This window comes from Stegodyphus dumicola, chromosome X2 (genome assembly GCF_044657685.1).
Source record: "Stegodyphus dumicola isolate Sdum_Otavi_A_Nest chromosome X2, ASM4465768v1".
Classification (NCBI taxonomy): Eukaryota; Metazoa; Arthropoda; class Arachnida; order Araneae; family Eresidae; genus Stegodyphus; species Stegodyphus dumicola.
In genome coordinates, this window is record NC_140781.1 from 170,714,545 (window position 1) to 170,734,970 (window position 20,426).

The 20,426-nt window shown below is 32.8% G+C and overlaps 1 protein-coding gene across 3 annotated transcripts in view; it reads left to right on the forward strand.

Moving 5' to 3' along the window:
• The window catches only part of LOC118199142 (sal-like protein 1), a 363,730-nt gene that overhangs the window by 52,034 nt on the left and 291,270 nt on the right, over positions 1 to 20,426 (forward strand). For all 3 annotated transcript variants that reach the window (XM_085809856.1, XM_085809857.1, XM_085809855.1), the window contains exon 2: positions 3,509 to 3,600. Coding sequence is in view for 1 of the 3 variants with exons in the window: in XM_085809855.1 (XP_085665981.1) it covers positions 3,528 to 3,600 (73 nt within the window). In the remaining 2 variants the exon portion in view is untranslated. The remainder of the gene's footprint in view (positions 1 to 3,508; positions 3,601 to 20,426) is intronic.

Below are 20,426 nucleotides of genomic sequence, written 5' to 3' on the forward strand. Positions count from 1 at the left end.
TGCTGAATATTTGGCTTTGGCTCCGATTCATCATTGTGAAAGGTCAGCATTACGTCAATACGTTTCAAACCCTTGCATGCCTTACTTTTTCTGACCTTAAAAAAAAAAAAAAAAAAAAAAAAAAAGCAAACAGTCGAATTTTTAGCATTCATGCAGGATAGGGATTTTTCATGTTATTTATCCTGTAAACAAGGTTTAACCTAAACTTTTCGAGACTACAGAATGATAAAGTCTTACTTTCACCTCGAACAATCATCTATATTTCAAAAGACTTAGGTTCTTGATCATGAGGTTACTTAGAACCACGGGAGATCTAGAGATCATTCAACGTCTCTGGCAGTTCTGAAGGTCACTGTCCCTGACGTGCTCAAATATTTGTAAAAATAATGTTTCTGCTGTCTATACCTCTTAAATCGTGCTCAGGCAGTAATTAATAATGATGACTTCAGTATTTATTATGAAGTATTTTATGGATGGAAGGTCGTTGGTGAACTTAACAGAAATTAAATAGCTTATGTAATAAAAAAGAGAAAACTGTGATTTAATGCATTTTTTATGCTAAATGTGCTGTTACACCCTGCACGCTCATTGAAATACGCATTTTTTCATTATTTATTACCTTTTTTTAAAAAATCTTTTCTTTTAAAATCTCTGTATATAAGAATTTCACTCCGCTATCTCTAAGATGTTGTATTTCTTCCACCAATCAGCTAAATGTTTTTCACCAGTTTTAATGTCTGTAAAATTTTACATCCTGCATGTTGCATGTTATTCGCGACATCACTGTTACGATTATGGTTTCGTCTTATCTGAAAACATACTTTCTTTTCCAGCTAAGAAACTAGAGAAGCTGATTTGTTAAGTTGCCACTAAGTCTACAACTTTGTTTCTTTGACTTACTCAACAAACACTACCATTACGACACTACGGTCGACTTCTATGCAGCCGTTTTATTACAACCGTGAAAATTACGTACATATTGAAATTGCCCCTTTTTCTGTCGAGACCACCCTACATTTCCGAGCAAGCTGAGGAAAGTCTGTTTGTCTGCTCCATGCTATTATTATAAATATAATTATCTGTTGTATTGATTATTCCTAAATAAACTTGTATAATAGTCTAGCCGGAAATTATCTTTAAAGGCTTCGAACTACCGTCGAAAAACATTTAGATTTTGATACTTTCAGCAACTCGGAACGGGCTACGATTAATCTAAAAGATGAATTTAAGACATTTTCAGGTTTCGAATCGTAAACTTTATGGAGGCTTTTTGCCAGAAGATAATAAATGCATTATACTTTGGTTTTAAAGGTAAATTTGTCATAGGTTTATTCCATTAATTTTTCTGCCAATATGCAATATAATGTCATATATGACTTACCTGAATTTGGGTTTTTGTTTTTCACGTATACGAACAAATTTTTGGGAATAACTTTTAAATTTTATTTTAAATTATGCACTTCAGTCTGCAAATTCAGTTCTATTTTCTGAGAAAAAGAATGTCCGCCAGATCGAAAAATTTGAATACTTCATGTATGGAATCTACGGATTAAATTATTCCATTATGACAAGTATACTAGGATTACTTGCAAATATGGAGAGATATCTTCGTGAAGGGTATTCATTCTAAGGGAATCTGCATTTACTATAATCATGAAGAAAATACAATCCATTCAGTAGGCGAAATTAGGTGAATTACAGACAACGAAATGTCAAACAATGAAAACTTAGGTTTAAAGATAAGCTGTTACATTTAAGAATTACAGTAACTCAGTATTCAATAATCGTACACACTTCCTCAGCCCTGAAGCAGAGTTCTAGCTCTGTATTGTAAATGTTGTAGGCAAAACAATTTTCAAACTGTGCTGAATTATTTGGGGGTAAGGTTTTGTCATATTATACTTATTTGGTTCTAAACATGGAAAAAAATCTGAACAGCTCTCGAAATAATAAATATGTGTTTTTATAGACATTTACATGATGTGTATAATGTGTTTTTATAGACATAAATATAAAAATGTGTTTTTATAGACATTTACATGAGAGCGACATTCAGAAACTTTAATAAACTGAAAAATCTTTAGCTTGGCGAATCATCTAGTATCTCTATTCGTTTGTAGTAAATTACTGTGAGGCTATCAGCTGAAATGTTTGCGCTAACTGAAATATTTTATTTCTGGCTATTAGTTGCATTCCATGGAAAAAGATATTCAATTCCATTGAAAAAGATATTCAATTCCATTGAAAAAGATATTCAATTCCATTATACTAAAGGAATTAAGTCTAAAGAATTGTTGCCCACCAGGGGCCAACCGGCAAAACCGCTGAACACTGCTAGTTCCGAAATGACTTCGAGTCCAGGCGAATGGGCTACGTACAAGGGCGTTTTCATGGTTTTCCCTGTATGTAGCGCATATACGAGTCAGTTTCCTTTTGAAAGTCTTCCACAGAGACATCTCTCTCCTTAGACAGTTAGCCTTTGCGTGTTTTGCCGTAATCAAATAAAGCTATATTATTGTTAAAGTGCTTGAAATGCCTATGAAATTTGCATGCGAATCTGTAAAAAGCAGTTATATTTAAAACATAATCAAAATTATCTCTGTGTTACAGATTTAGCACTATAGATTAAGTAATATATTTAAATTCAAAGGTAAGAAATGTGCTTAGTTTGTGATGTTAATGCCTGTCTGTCTTGTTCAGAAATTTCCTGTAAGGGAATTAAAATTTTATATATCTGCATTGATTTCTATATTCGACCGTGCTCTTGCTATAATATAAAGTTTTGTATGTGGGATAAGTGTATAGATAGCTAATATAAACGAAACAACAAAGTACTAAATATTTAAAATAGTTTCTTTCATTTTGGAAAAAGCTCATTCATGAAAAAAAAAAAAAAAAGTGAGTTTATGTATTCTGTAGTAATCGAATAATTACAACCTTAAAAGATGAATAATGAACTACAAATTTCCACGTTTTAAAAAACAAAGATTGTGTTTTGATTTTGTGTAAGCTGTAGATGCTAAAACGACACATACTGAAAATGGGATAAAGTCGTCTGAATAAAAGGTTAAGCGAAAAAGTACAATCATAAATAAACGTACATATAAAATAAAAGCATTGATTATACTTTGCTGCTAACAGAAGAGTTCTTTGTAAATCTATCTGTTGAAGCATCTATCAATTGTGGGTAATTGTGCCAAATTTGTAAGGAGCTATTGTCACTGCTATTGTCAGTAGAGAAAAGGTGTCATTAGAAGGGGATGAGAGGGTCATTTTAATCGATCCTTGATAACAACACGTCAAAGAAATCTGCCATGACAGAGCGGGTCGAACTGCTCGGTGCTGAGTCAAGCAGGCATGCGGCCTGATCGACGGTAGTCGACGCGGGTCGTCTTCCCGAGCAGTTCGTGGCGGCCGCTCGCCCTTCTAATAGAGGGGAATGGCTTGTAAACGTTAAGTAGAGCGTTGGATTTCAGGTATGTTTCACTGTGGACTTTTGTCATTGCAGGGGACGAGCAATCGTGAGGATGCCGCGCCGGAAACAGCCGCACCCGCTGCACCACGACACCCTGGATCAACTCAGCAGTCTCTTAGAGCACGGTAATTCCACTTGATACTTCTCTCCTCCCCCTATCTTGTCACGTGAAAAAGAACCTCCTGTCCCGCGTATTCAAATGTCTCCTAACACGCGCAGGTCGGTTCCCTTTCGCGTGGCGATATCCGATTTTCAACCGATTTTTCTCGCTTCGAGGAAAGGGAGTGCGCCTTCTTCTGTCCACCCCCACCACCCACCCACAGACCGAGGGAGTCCCTCCGTTTCCCGATTTAAACAAACTGCTCGAGAGTTCAAGGTCTGTTTTGTTGTCAGCACCTACGTGAAAAGACCGATTTCGAAATCGTCGTCTTCGAAACCTGCAGTGGGACTCCTATTAGGCTTAAGAAATGGGGTGGCGGGCGTCTACTGCTGACGGTCGTCCTGCGGCAAACTGCGCCGCCGGTCAGTGCGCTCATTCCGCCACATCGTGGGCAGTGCCCGGCGCGGATCGTTCGCCATGGACGCCGGCAAGTCACCGATGGACGGCGGCGAGCGCGCTCATTCGTACTCCAGCGACAGTCGGCAGTCATTTAGGCAAATATCTAATAAATAAAAAATGAACCTTTATATTTCGGTGTTTCCTCTACTTGATCTTTAGTTTCTTAAGAATTATTTGATCTAAATTATCTGTACTGTTCTTATCTTCAGGAAACATATCACACGATCTTTGAAAGCTAAAGTGTAAGATTATCATGCGTTGTTTTTATGTATGTAGATATAACATTATGAAAGAACAACTTAATTAATTATAACTCTGGGTTCGAAGTTATTACTGTTACAAATAACTAACTCGTTTAGTTGCTTTCATTGTGAGTGGATACATTAAAAGAAAGTAGTTCTTTATGCTAATTGCCAAAGTTTACAATCTAGATTGTTAGTATTATGTGTCTTCAGGTATCTTTTTAGGGCGAATGCTAAGGAAATTTTTTAAAATGATGTGTGTAAAAATTAACGCTTCTGTATTATTTCAGCATATATGTCTTACAATAACACGACGAAAGAAATGTAATTGCAGTAGAGTTTTTATACATGATTGCTACTGAATTCTCGAGCAGCTGATAGAGTTCAAAAAGAAAATGCATTCGATATTTTGCAGATGTTCTTTAAGAATATGTGGGCGTGTTAGTAAATTACCAGTGAAATATTTCAGTTATAGTATTTGAATATTTAGCTTTAAATATGTCTAGAAAAATTCAGCATATAAATTGTGTGTTTATTTTGGTACGATTTATGAAAGAAAACACCTTTTGGTTCTTATGTATTATCCCGCCGACCGTTGGCGGAAATTTCGGCAACGGTCGCCAGTCACTGCGGAATTCTAAAACACACAGTCATCCATATCGGGCGCTAAATCGCCCTACTTGGCCGGTCAACGGGATAATACGTAAGTATTCCTCTTTACATTCGACAGAATTTTAAAGTAAAATTAAATGTTTAATTTAGATAGTGTTACCCTAAATGTGACTTTGTCTAATAAATATTCCAACTTATTTTATTTATATTTAGAAAGCACAGCATCTTGTTTTCATTATCTGTTTGTATGTACTTTGACTGTAAAATGCATTTGATCTTTTGCAATATCAGCATTATTCATTTCAGGACCTGTAATTATTCTGATTTATTACTGATTTTCAACATTTAGCTGTACAACATTGCATTAGTAAAATTTATTTATTTATTTGCAAAGTGGTCATTACATAAACATATTTTCAATGTGAATTGAAATTTGTTCTTAATTTTTCTAGATCACTTTTTTTCGAAAATATTTGCTTTTTACTCGTATTTTCGTGAAGAAGAAAGCTACATTCAGTAAAACACTGTTTTCAGCTGAGTTTTCTTTGAGCTCTAAATACTTCAGTATGGGCCACTGTTGCTAATTACAATGCCAATTAATATTTATTTAGCGATTTCATGTGTAGATTATACCTTAAAATACTACCACCATTTTTAACCTTTATTCTCTTCAATTTAAAATACTAGTCTTTAACATCATTACATGCTATTTAGTGTTTTTTCGTCGATAATTCATGTAGTGATTGAATAAGTGTAGAAATTTTTCTACAAATATTTTTGCATGTGTTTCTAGCTAATTTTTAATATCACTAATTTAATTAGTTTATTAGCTTACAAGAGAGAATTTTCTCATAAATTAAATCCAAATATTTTTATACAAAATAACTCCCTCCAAGAAATATTTTGCAAAATTATAAACTATTTCAAGGTTATTAACGAAGCAAAATTATTTTAGTAGAACTTTTTCGATATATGGTAGAAAATGTTATGAAAACAGTTAATAACGCTAGAAAATACAATTTTTTATACTTTTCCAGTAGAACAAAAATTCCATTAACTACAAAACGGTCCTTACGATTTGCACGAAAATTTGGAGAAAGATATTCGAGAATAAATTTACCAGCTTAGATTAATTTTCAACACATTTCGGATCTTTTTTTTTTTTTTTTTTTTTTTTTTCCTAAAGTATTGACCAAATTTAAGGAGAGATTTCAAAGAGAAAGTTAATCATTTTGGTAATCGCTGGTTTCATCCTGAAAAAAAGCAGAAATAGTTATTAAATTTTTTTGATGGTTCTTAGAAATTATGAGTTGAGAACCCTCAGAAAAATTTTCAGGGGGAAAAAACTCAGGGAAATGTGCGGAACTTTTGATTATTTAAGTTACAAGAATAACTTATTAATGAATATTTTACTATTTGGAAGCTGTCCTCTACAGGAATCAAGTTCAGTGCCGAGTAAAAATAATTTGAAACCTTAAATACAGGATCTTTTCACGATCGACAATGACCATGTTATGAATGCTTTTATAACGAGGAAAAAAACGTTATGAGGAATTAAAGGATTATCTGGAAACAGTCAACCTGGACGTCCAGCCGAGGATCCTGTAGCCCAGACGATAGTCCAACTATTATCATACAAAGCGTTAGATATTTTTATTTAGAGAGCTGAAACTATTCTCTTAAAATTCTTTATCTTACTTTGAAAAATTCTGTACATAAAGTATGAGCCTTAAGATTAATGCTTAAGAAAATAAAATGAAATAGTCATCTTCCTGCGTAACAAAATAAAACGATTGGAGGGAAGATGATTAAAACATAATGCGGGGGGTAATGAACAAATATGAAATGCTAGTTTTGTAGTTTATAGATCATTGTAAGTACAACTTCCAACGGGAAAAGAATTGCTATATATTAACAACAGAGGAAATACTTTCTGAGTAGGAATAAAATTTTCATATCCTCTGTCTGGACATCAATCAACTTAAACGAGTATCGTCGCTTCTGGCGAATGAAAAAGTTGTTACCATATATAGAAGAAAATAACTGCTATTAAACATACGGAGGAGAAAACAATTGTTGTTAACATAACGGAGAAGGAAACATTTGTTTAATTAAAAAGGCAATACATAAATATTTTGCATTTAATTGAGAAACAAAAGGTAAATAATAGGTTTACATTGGTCGTTAAATTCTTCCGAAGCTTTCCTTTGTAATCTGCAGCGGCGATTTATGGTTTAGGAAATAGGATTCCTTCATTTCGGATGAAAACAGTGATAAATAAGAGGAAAAGAGGGTGATATGTTCTGCGACCGGAGAACTGCCTACCACCCACTCTCTGTTAAGATGAACCTGTCTCACTAGGAGGGGGTAAACACGGGAAAACGAGGGTGAAATATCCTAAGGGATAAGATAAGGTCGTGGCAAACCTAACTGTTTCGTAACTATTTACGAATGAGTAACGCTGGATTTCAGAAACGGCTGTCAGTGAGATACTTGCGATTTGGTCTTCGTCTCTTCAAATTTAATAATATTGTTGTAATTTTAATAAGCAGTAACAAAACATTCGCCTGCTGATTTCACATTTCACGTACGAATTTAGTACTATGATTATTCCCTATAAAATTATTTGGATTTTATTGTAAGATGAAAGCAATCAAAACAAATACAGTGACCTTAGATTTATTTATCATTGCTATTTAGTTATCTCTTAATAGCTGCATAGCTGCTTAATACAGCTGAGCGAAATGACAATTATAAGAGACATAAATGTAGACAATATCAATGAATTTCACTGAGCAAGGAATAATACTCAGCTTCAAGTTGGTTGGAAACATGTTTTACCTCAAGTTGGATTGCCGAATGCAACGAGTAGTTGGATTCTTTGTCCGTAAGTAATGTAAATAAAAGGTCAGTTGCCCGATAAAGTTCTACGTTAAAAGGTATAGTGCTTCCTCAGTTTGTTCGTAAATATATAATAAATTCCATATATTTGGTAAGTCTTTTTTTTTTAAATACCATTTAACAACTGGTTTTCCCATGGCGACGTATCCAAGCGTTGATTTCGGTAAGTGATGACTGGATAATTTCATAGACAATCAGTTTCAAGCAAGTATGACTTTTTCTCTGACTTTTTTAAACTCTGTTTCGTTCCAAATATTTCTGAAAGAGTTATGTATCCAATATGTGTAAAGCAAAATTTTAAACTAGAAAGTCAGGTAAAACGAATTTTTAAGTTTTATCTGAAATATAATTTTCTAATGTCAGTTTAAAAAGAAAAAAAAAAAACTCTCAAACCTAACCTTAAAGTTGGAAATACTAAATAGCAGAATGGATTTAAAGCAATGCCATGCACACATCCGCGTTCTCATATTGCAAAGTCACTTCAATTCTGAATGCGTCTTGTATTTTTCCCGCCCTCTACTTTTTATAACACTGTAAATAAGTACAATTCATGTGCAGCGCATAAGTGCGAGGCCAATTTGTATGAACGCAAGAGAATAATCCGCTTAAATTTAAATTTTTCTTTGATGTCGAAAGTTATTAAGAACTGTGCTAGAGAACCAGAAGAAGCTGTATATAGGCAAGGGAAATTTATAATAAGGTTTTACTGCACCCCATCTGCAGCAATGACAGTGGAGCATTTGCAAAATAAAAGTGCGCATTATACAAAGTTAAACAGCATTAGAATATGTATGCTTTTATGCTAATTTACTATTAATTAATTAGACTTATTTAATCGTACTAAACAACCTAGATACGTGATTTCAGTGAGTTAGTGAAATTATATCTCAAGTAGTTGGAAATTCGGAATAAATTATGCAATTGTGTTCTTAGCTGAGATAAAATGAGACAATGCAAACTACACTCAAACTTCGTAAATCAATCTTTGTACAGCAAGGTGTTGCCTAACCATCTTATAAACTGTAGGTGATTTCAGAAAGCTGCAGTAAGAGATTTTTTAATTAAAGAAATAACTTATGAGATTATTAAAAAACAAATTCATTAATCTCTGGACATGGTTTTCATTTCAGCGTCTTTAATAGCTCAAAAATAACGAAGGTTTCTCGTCTTGACCTTTATTTAGAAGAAATACTAGGCACAGTTTTGACAAAGAATTCTACTATTTTTAGATCCTTCGTGTCATTGTCTGTCTGTTGGTATATTTATGCTAAAATATTGCGACGGCAATAAAACTACATTTGTGACATGTTAGTTGCACTCCTACTGCACTCTGCTACACATGCATACATCTGGGACAAAGATTTAAGAGAATAGCATCTGATGCGATAATAAATAATCAAAATAAGTTATTTGTTATTTGTCAGATGTTTTTCTCTAGCAGTCTACTGTAATTCACTAAACTATTTAATTTATGTATTAGATCGTTTACAAAACTGATTAAAGTGACGTAAAATTCAGAAAAAGCATTCAGGATTTTAATTTTGAATGAACAGATAATTTTCTGCACGAAGACATTTTTCCAAAATAAGCTGTTCTCCTTTCCTTAAGCCTTTAGAATGTTACCAAGAATGGTCAGTATGGACCTCTACGGGAGAAAGCGGCAATCAAAGGGATCGATAATTTTAAAAGGTCGACTGATAGCCAGAATAGTGGCTGCTCCTTTTACTTCGCGCATAAGGCATGTGCTATCCATGTGGTATACTAAAACGCTATAATTTACTTCACTTAGAGACACATTCTGAAACGCTGTTACTGAACTTTTCCTTGTAAGGAATTAATAAATTTTCTCTCACATACTTGTGGCGCAACAGTAAGAATATCGACTGAAGGTCCTGAGTGAGTTCGACAAAGGAATAAGCTTTAACATTTTGTTACAAGCAATGCTCTCGGCTCTACATCCTTACCAAACAGTAAGCAACATTTCTATCCTTTCCAGAAAAAAATAAAATAAAATAAAAACCTATAAAAATGTATGACGCTTAAATTCATTTATGGTATCAAAAAACTTAGCAATCTCATAAGCTGTATCTTTTCCATTAATGTTATCAGCTAATTTAAGAGAAGTGTTTTAATGTGATGTATGATCAACTATGTCTTTGTATTTGCTCTGTGTGCCATTTTATTTGTAGTCGGGAGATCCAACTGCAGTCCTCAGGCGAAAAGTTTCACGTTTCCAGACAAGTCTTCGTGATTTCGAAAGATTATGTGGCGTTTGATAAGGAATTTTTAAGCTAATTTAATGAAAAGATTTTGAAATGCATTTAATATTATTAAGTGATATAAAGCGCATTTTAAGAAGCTAGTGAAAATGCTTTAATTCCTGTCTTCTTCCATATTTATTTTCTATTTATGGCAGCATAATAAAAATAATATAATTAAAAAAATGTAAAAATATTTAAAATAAAAATCTAAAACATAGATGAAGGATCTTCAGTAATGAAAATCGGTAGAACTTTTAGAATGATTTCATTTTGAAGCATTAAGTTCAACCAATTTTTTTACTGCGTCATTTTTATTCCAAACATATAACTGCCAATAAGAGCTGTGGAAAAACTCTTCTGCATTAATAGATTAACATTTCAGGCAAAGGATATCATTTAACTTACATATAAACCACTTTCAATTCTTTACATGCTACTAATTTTAATTCACTGAAATGAGACAATTTTCACGATGAGATCACTTCATAATATGAATGATATGAATACACTTGAAAATATAAAAAACCTTCAAAAAGATATTGCTTTCAAACTTTTTTCGTTAAATATACAAATATACATAATATAAAGAAGAATTATATATGATAATAATAGAAGTTTTTAAAAAAGTTTTAAATAAATGTTAATTGTATAAAAGTATTACATGTAATCTGCGGTTCGAAAGTTTTTTAAAGTAGGATTTTTCTTTGGAATTTAAACTATAATAAGTGAATGTAAAAAATTTAAATTACAAATAATAAAGTAGAATTTAATAAAGCTTTAGTAAAATAATACTCTTCAACAACAACGAAACATAAAAAATAGATATATTATTTGTGCTACTCGTTTCCATCCCGCGATATGAAAGACAACCATGTAAAGGTGCTAAAACTTACATCAAAGCCAGTATTCTCAAACTTCTTTTCTTGGCTTTTGAGCAATTAATGGTAACGTATTCAATGCGTTTATCGCCTTTAAAGCAGCTCTAAATTTAGGTGGGTATAATTATATCAAGCAGTTCCTTTCTAAAAAAAATTAAAAGCAAAAAAAGAATTCCGCTAATTTTTAATGAAATTAAGTACAGGACTAAACAAGTAATCTGCATGATGAGGCTGCTTCAAAAATGTTTGAATGAGAGAAAACACATTCAAACTTAATTCCTCTCAAAGCCACTGAATTATTAATGCGAATTATGCTCCAACGCTTCAAACAAGTTTTTATTTAAACATAAACACTTGCAATAAATTTAATAGGAACTTTAATTTTTGCTTAGTACGGTAGTTTAAAACTTAAGAGGATAGCAAGATTAAGATACTGCTTAATATTCCGTTTTATTATTGCGTACAAAATGAAGTGATTGTCTTTCTTGGAATTTTTTGTATTCGAAAAATCGATAAAGAAGGGAATAACCACCCTTCCATGCTCCCAAGCGAAGAATTTATCGCCAGTTTGGTTATACTCGGAGATTGTTACTGACTTCATAATTGTTACTGAGCACACATTAGTTTAAGGCTATTAAAAAGGAACTGGAAAGAATGTGTTAGAAGTCAGCTTTGAAGGTAATAAGAAATAATAATTAGGTAATAATAAGAAATTTGGTAGCGGATGACATGTTCTTTTACCACGAACTTTAGACAATAAATCTCAGTCATTCTTTTGAAAACTTTTTGCTGTATTACTGTAATATTATTCCAATGCAAAACCTATAGCGAACGTTGTGCTTATATTTTCAACACATTCACAATTTAGCATAGTCAGTTAGATCTCTTTTGTGCTAGCAAATCGAGGGAAGAACATTCTGCGATACAAACCTTGTGGTCTTAATTGACTGATAAAATCATTAAAATAAGCTAATATAGGATTTAGGGTTCTTTCTGTTGCAATTGGATTACAGAAATTCGGACAATGCAGGAAACTCTGAGTACTGAAATTTTGTCACACCACATTGGTAAACTTAACAGAAAATATTAAAGAATTTTAAGCAAAGTTCATGAATTTTATTATTTCGGCGTAACTTGAATTCACAAGTCCTCAGAAATGATCAAAATACTGTTTTTACGTGAGATATATTTGTATCCCAATGTTCGCAAAGAATCGCTACTAAAATGTTATCTCCTTTGTAAGGAGTTTGTAGCAATGCGTAATCTGCTAATGCTTTTTTCTACAGTAGACACAGCTTAATATGATGACGGTTAGTATTTTCATTCCGATATGTTCACTGAATTGCCGAAATCTTGCCTTTTTGTATACTAAAACATGGAAAATACATCTTTTACTGTGATCAACAATTCGGTTAATATGGTCAAAATAGTATAGATTAAGTTTTTTAAGCAGAAGTAATGTAGCCAAATAAGTTTAAAAAGCATTATAAAAGTTGCCAAGATACAGAGAAATGTCACCAAGTATTTTAGTTTCGATTTTAGTGAGCGATTTAAAATTAGCCCCCCCCAGCCAAAAAATAATCTTAGTCTGAGCAAGTTTGTAATAATTCTGTCGATTTGAGGGGATTGGACACAAACCCGTCTTCTTCAGAAGCAAAAATAGTGCGCAGAATTTCCTTTTTCCTAAAAACATCTATACCAAAATAAGGTTGCTTTTTTTGCTTAGTTTTAAAATTGGCAAGTTCTCTTGCAGTTAGAGATGTTCTCCGAGTATCAAGATCAGTGGTACAGCATCGATCAAATAATTTCCAGGAACGTTATGAACAGTTCATAAGCAACTTTTGCTGGAAAACTGGAAAATTTGCACATATAAAGCGGATTTTTGTTGTTTGACTTCTAAAATAAACGTTTTCCTTTTCCTAATGAAAATGCTGTGAAAAATTTCTATTTATATGTTTCTAGTTATATTCCTAATAAATTAGTTAAATACCATTGCTATGTTGAAGGATATTTTCTCATCGTTAATGTTATCATTTGGTTCATATTATCAAAATAGCCGTGAACTAACGTGATCAGATTAAGCGGCGCCTGCTGTAACTCATTATTCAATGTATTTGTTTTCCTTTGATATGATTTTTAGGATGGCTGATAACCAAGCGGACTGGAATCTGGATTAAAGTCTGAAACAAAAAACTCCTTCAGCAACCAAAGCAGAGTTTGGTTCTCTTACTCTATCTTCCTCTGATGTTAGGCTGAGACGTTCGTCTCAAGTCCATAACAACAGGGGAAAAAGTGTTCAAATAATTATGAACAAATTGCTCGCAAAGTAGCGCTCGCAAAGCAGTCTAGAGTAGAGCTCGAAATTGCAAATTTCCAGTCTGATGCAAAGAAGTGCAACGGTAACTGAGGATCATGTATACGTGCTCCTTAACTTCTTTCTTATTCAAGCAGATATACATCTCTTATAAATGAGGACTGAGAGTCGGTTTCCAAGGCAAAATTATAATTAATTTTTATCTATTTATTTTTTCTCAATGATATATAGGTTAAAGGTTCTGTTATTATTTCTGTTTATAATTCGCGTTTGAATTAGAAATGTACGAAGCATGAAAAAACGTTTCTGAGAAATTCCCGTGCAAGTAATCTCCAAAAACATCAGCAGCTTTGTTTCTTGAAAACTAAAGCGATAAACAGAAAGTAGAATTATTGCTACGATTTTATTCTATTAAATAGAAGTCAAATTTTTCTAAATATTATTCCGCACGTTAACATAAAAGGGAGACAAGAGGCATGGAAACGAACTAGTCCTGATAACAACTCATTTTATTGCATAACGCAATGCCTCTTTTTCCAGTTCGTTCCACCAGCGGCCGAGCGGTAACGTCGCTGAACACTGGTAGCTCGGTCCGAGGTTCGAATCCCGCGAACGGGCTGGCTGCATGGGTGTTTTCGGGGTTTTCCCCATGTGTAACGTGTATAGGAGCCAGTTTCCTTTAAAAAGTCCTCCACGAAGGCATCCCTCCCTTAAGGCAGATAGCCCTCGAGTGCTTTGCCGTAATCTAATAAACCAAACCAGTTCGAGGGAGTTTTACGTCTGCTTACTCTCGGCTATACGTTTGTAATGTATCTGCTACAGAAACTGACTGATTAAGAATATTTATGCTTAAAAATTAATTTTAAATGTCAATAAATTATAGCCCACCAGCGGCCGAGCGGTAAAGTCGCTGAACACTGGTAGTTCGGTCCGAGGTTCGAATCCCGCGAACGGGATGCATGGGCGTTTTCGTGGTTTTCCCCCATGCTTAACGTGTATACAAGCCAGTTTCCCTTAAAAAGTCCTCCACGAAAGGCATCCCTCCCTTTAGGCAGATAGCCCTCGAGGCTTTGCCATAATCACACACACAACAACAACAATAAATTATAATAAGGCCGCTTATATTGTTCTTGAGTTTCCCGGAGCTAGGAGGGTTTCCTTTTCTTTTGTAACAGTTAAGTGAATTCACTATATTAAAACTTATACGGCTATTTCTACTTATTTTTAAAATAACAAATGTACGTATGGGAATATATAATATTGAAATGCTAATTGCGCTATGCACTTGGCAGGTTTTTGATTTCGTTTCGATAAATGAATTTACATATGCTGGTCTCAGAAACACAGAAATCAAATTTTGTTTGTCTGCAACATGAAAAGTTACATCCGATCGTATGAAAAGTGCGCCATTTCTCTGAGGCACTGGGCTATTTTTACGTGAAGCGAGTGCAGGGAAGATAATATATACGGCACTAGTGGGCAAAAAAAGAATCTCAGACATATTTGAGAACTTTTGATGAATTTTGGCGCTCTTCGCTTGGATTCCATCCAAAAACAAAACAAGAAAAAAGAAGGTTCGTTACGAAAACTTTCTGAGCTATTTGGATCGGAAGAATTTATAAACAGTCTTAGAAAGTCTTATCTGAAGAACATGAAATATAAATATTTTATTCGATTTATTTATGTTTCAGAATTGCTACTTAAGAATAAGGAACGCCAGTAACATTTATAGCTTATAAAATTTTCCGGCTTATCTCTTTCCTTTTACAGATGCGCATCCAGTCCGATGCACTTAACATTATAAATAGGCTGATTAGCTCGTTATCTGTCTTATTTGCAGTTCTCGGGAACGTAAAGTTAACTATTGTATTTAAAATAATTAGTACCACCTTGACAAGTGTATTTCAGACTACTTATCATTTACTCATTTACACCTTACAATATCTAATCCATCTAGAGGATATTCATTTCAGTACATAAAATGCTGATAATTTTAGCATTACTGATTCAGACCAAGAATATCTGGAAGCTTAATTCTTATATTCTGATACCATAGTTTTTACCTTCCACAAAAAAAATTAATAAATTTAAAATGTCATTCGTATATATTATTTCTTCATTTTTAATTTGTGAACGATTCGTAATTTAACTACGAATATTCTATTCGTGCATAAGATAATATGCCTTTTCTAATCATTTAATGTCTTGGATATTTAATGTCATACTTGGAAGATACAATCTCGTTTATGTTTCAGTTGAAATTCTATAATTTAAAATTAGTAGCTTATCCTTTTCTGTTTTCGCAGTTCTACAGCTTTTCTGTCTTAAATGAAGCGCCTTTAACCCCAGAAAGCTACCTCCATTGACAGCAGTCTGATAGGCCTAAGAATATTTAATTTTTGATTTTTGGTGTTGGTATCCTATCTGTTTTCCTTTTCATTTCACTCTCTTATACTAGAATTATGTAAATTAAGTTAATTAAGCGAATGAAGTTAATTATTAGAAGTTAAAAGACGCTGATTGATTGCCAAAAAAAAAAGGTGACGTTAAGCTAATTGATTGACTTCCACCTAGACGAAATTTAGCTATTGCTTTAGTTCTCTTTTCAAAGCTATTTAAGTTGGATTACGTCCATAACAATTAACGAGTAGTTACTTCTGTTCAGGGTAAGTGATTTAAATTTAATTTAATTTAGTTTTATTAACTTAATAGTTATAGAAGACCCTGTCTATATTCTTTTGTTATTTTTTCCTGGTATACTTGTTCAAGTTAAATTACACTGTATGTATTACAAGTGGTAATTATTTTTGAGTGTGAGTGAAATAAATCCGTGTTACGATTTAGAGTAGGTATTATTTTTCTGCGTTTACCCTGAAGTTTTAAGTCAGATTAATATAACAGTACAGAGCTGTAATTCATCCGAGAGCAAGGAATTACGTTAGAGGTGAAAGAGCTCAAACATTATGATATTAGTATTGTACCTCATTGATGCAATAAATATACAAAAGAATTAAAATTAAATTTGAGTAACAATTTCTTTGCATTGCTTATCGTGAGAAAAAGAGTTAAATATATTTTAAGCTAATAATTTAAGCAAAAAAGTTTTTATTTAATTATGTAAATGATTTTCATTAAAATTCCACTTAAATACTACTGAAAGAATACTTTTGAGGCTTTCAAGTAAAGAAGTTGTCAGATAAATACGAAAACTCATTTATCATTTCCATGAACAAAAATATGGTTTATACTTTTCGAATTTCTTAATATTAATGTTTCAACTAAATTCAAGGAGAACGGATGTTCGTTCCCTTTCTCTCCACCCTCTTTCTTTTGAGTTTTACTCAGTGCTCCTAATTCACTTAATATTTCACTATTAAATTTGAATTATCTACTGCAAGTCTTATAAAAACATTCCTTCAGGAAATTTCGCAAGTACAGCTTTTTCTTCTTGCTTATTGGGCCATACCTTTCTCCATGTCTTACTATTTGGCAGATTACGATTTTAAAAGATGTAGTTATATACTAAATAAACAAAAATAAATTTCGTTCTGTGATGAACAAGAAAAAGCGGCAAATAGAACGTATCTACCCTTGCATGAATAATCTCCATTCTGGAAAAAGTTTATGAAAAATGAGGATTTTATAGTCATTAAAACATGCAATTTGGAAAAGAGAAAACTTTTCATGTAAATACAGTACTTAAGGTGACGTCTTGCCTGTGACTTAAAGAATTTGAGTAGAGTTACAAATTAGGTACGTTTCATTATGCATACGTTATTCGAGTTTAGATTGTTCTCCAGTATCTCGTTTATTTTCTTACTTAATTTTCCGAAACATTGTTAGTATTCTAAATTTTCTTGTTATGTTTCTTTTCGATTTGTAAACGTTTATAAATTTTCATAATTAATATTACTGTAACTTTCTAATTTAGCTGTTTATTCTGGTTTTTAATTTTATTTTAAAGGATTCATTGCATATATCTGGAGACAGTTTTTATTTTGAAATTTTTACTTTAAAACATAATTTAATTTTTTTATATAAAATTCTTCATTTTACAAGCGTGCTCTGATTCTAATGACTAGTTCAGTTTTAAAGAGTTATTTGGTATGCACTTGAACTGTTTAATTTTCCTTTGAGGAAAACATTTGCGTTCTAGTATTCCCATTTCTTCCTTTATCATATATAGGATTATAAAGGGAAGAAACACAAAATAGAATATATACTCCTACAGAGATATGCTATATATATATATATATATATAAACTTGATACTATATAAATTTATATATGTAATATTTTGGCAGTCGGACACCTAAGTGAAGCTTGGCAATCTGGTCACATCAGAATTCTGGACATTGTTGTGGCTGATTGTAAGGCGGCAACCAATGACGACGCAGAAGGATTAAAATTTATAGCTCCATATCTTTATTCAGTTCAAAAGGCAGATCATCATTCTTTACTAAATAAGATTAACTTTAAATTCACTGCGTCATAGTATTCGAACAAAGGGACAAGAGCAGCAGCATAGGTCTTGACGCAAAATGGTGAGAGTTCTCTATTTATAGGAACGGTTACGTAATCTGCTCGAATGTTCTCGAAAGTACTGGTCTAGGGGAAAGGTCCTGAAATTGCGGAAAGTTAATTAGAGGTTGCTTGTTTGCATATAAAGCAAAGCCATCGTGTTTTTTATATTTTACATATATATATATGTATACATATATATACACACATGAATCAAAACTAGCAGGTCTTCAGGTGACTATTTTAGTTCTGATATTCATTTTAGTAAAAGTACATTAAACTTAATTTTTTATTGGGACCACGTAAGAAAAAACATCAGTGAATTAATATTTCACATACAGGAATAAATCAAACAAGAAATTCGCAAAAAGTCCATTCTCATACTTTCAAAATTACCGGAGATATAATTTATTAAAAATTTGAGAAGATCGTATAGAAGTAACGCTGCTTATCAGAAACTGATCGGTAAAGTCGCTAAAGCACTGCTTAGTTCCACCCGGGTTGAAACCCTAGCGAACAGGTTGTCTTGCATGGGCATTTTATGATTTTTCCCATGTCTAACATGGATACGATCCGGTTTCCCTTAGAAAGTCCTTCACGAAGGCATTCCTTTCCACCTTAGCAGATAGCCCTCACATGCTGCAATAGTGAAACCAAACAAAACAATGCTATAGGCAACTACATATGTGATGTTTTCCAAAGCGAGTTTCTAAAGGTTTGGGTATTGTTTACTTAAGGCAAAATACGCGAGGGCTATTTGCTTAAGAGAGTGGATGCTTTCGTGGATGACTTTCTAGGGAAAACTTATACTTGTCCACTTTGCACATGGATAAAAACACCCACCTAGACTGCCTCTTCACTGGGATTTGAGCTCGAATCGAAATATCAATATTCAGCGACTGTAACGCTCGGCCCTTAGTGGACCTACGTTTTGCAAACTGAAATTTATTCGTAATGAGGCCATACAAAAATTGTAACTTCGTCTATTTTCATTAAAAATTTCATGATCAAAATTATATGAACATTTATTTTACTATTTCATTTGATCGTTAAAATGGAGTCATGGTTCAATGACCAGTTGCTTAAAAATGATTTTGGCATGGAACTTCTTTTAAACACTCTGTAGATATATAAAAATTAACAATATATATAGAGAGATAGATACATATAGAAATATTTAAACAGTTAGAGAGATAGATAGAAAGAAAAATAATATTATGCTACCGTGAAAAGACCGAGACTGGAGAATGTCAACACATACCAAATACGTCGGTGAGAGAACGAATATTTGGTTGTATACTTATACATTTGGATCATCACTGGTGTAAATCTAGAAGCACAGATATGCTCTGGTAGAGGTCGAAAAGAGAAGTGAAGAAAACAGACAGAGAGGCGTTGTAAAAGCAAGGGACTCGAGCGCGATTCAAAGTGTCATAACAGTTTAATTTGTTGCAATAAATAAGATTATGTAACATCAATCGAGTAAGTTTATTATTGGGTGTTATTTTCCTTTCTCATTTAGAATGCACTGTTCGTTTTAAGTTCAAGTGTTTATTTATATGTGCTGTTACTTTCTCATATTTTGACATATATCGTAATTTGTTTTAATAATAAAATATGATTTAAAAACATGAAAAAAATATTTTTATTCAACATTCACCATCAGTGTATGATGAATATTGACATTTGCCGGTGAAGTGAGGAATATGGATATTTAGAAAGTATTTCGGACATACACTAAGCGACTATGTGAATGTTTACATTCGTCGGAGATGTCCACATTCTCCAGATTTCAGTTTTTCGCGGTAACATATATATTACAGCACACCAGTCATAAAAATAGAATTTTTCTCTTTCTATAACTAACTACAAAAGGATTGAGCTGATTTCTAGTTCTGTTTCGAACTACAATTTTTAAAATGATTTGACTTTAAGTATATGATTTTAAATAACTATGAATTTATATCACTGTTGGGCTGGAGGAATATCTGAATTTAATTCCTGCTTGGATAAATAATTTTTAATCTAGGTATTATAATAAGAGTTCCACATAATTTCTCCGCTTTCATTTGACAGCATTAATTATGATATATATTTATATAATACATTAAAATAAGCAATGATTACTGTCACCCACACCTAATTATTAAATTCCTGTATTTAAATTGCTCTTAATTTAGAATATTTGTATGAGAAATTATTTTTAGCTGATAGCAGATTCATAATTTCCTTGACATATGCAAAAATGTTTTATTAAGCGACTGAGAAGAAAATCTTTTATTACGCGAATAATCAAAATATACTTCACGTAAATAGAATTAGTAGACAGTTTCATAACGAACTCATTTGATCTCAATAAACAAAATGCAAATAATGCGTGGAATGCCAAAATGTATCCAGTTTCTGCTGGAAACATGATTTGTCGATGTGCCTGAAAGCAAATATTTTTCCCAGAGATGTGCAGATTTCTGTTTTGGTGAGGTAATTAGTTTACAAAGCGGAAGTAAACCGTCATGCTCTACTTAATTCTAGCACCTAACAACATATCCAAGTAAATATTTGCACATTCCTTTTGCACGATAGTTTTCTTATAGACTATCGTATCGCGTGAGACTTAGCCACAGGCAAATTGTGTAGAATTTTCCGCGAACCATCTTATTTATC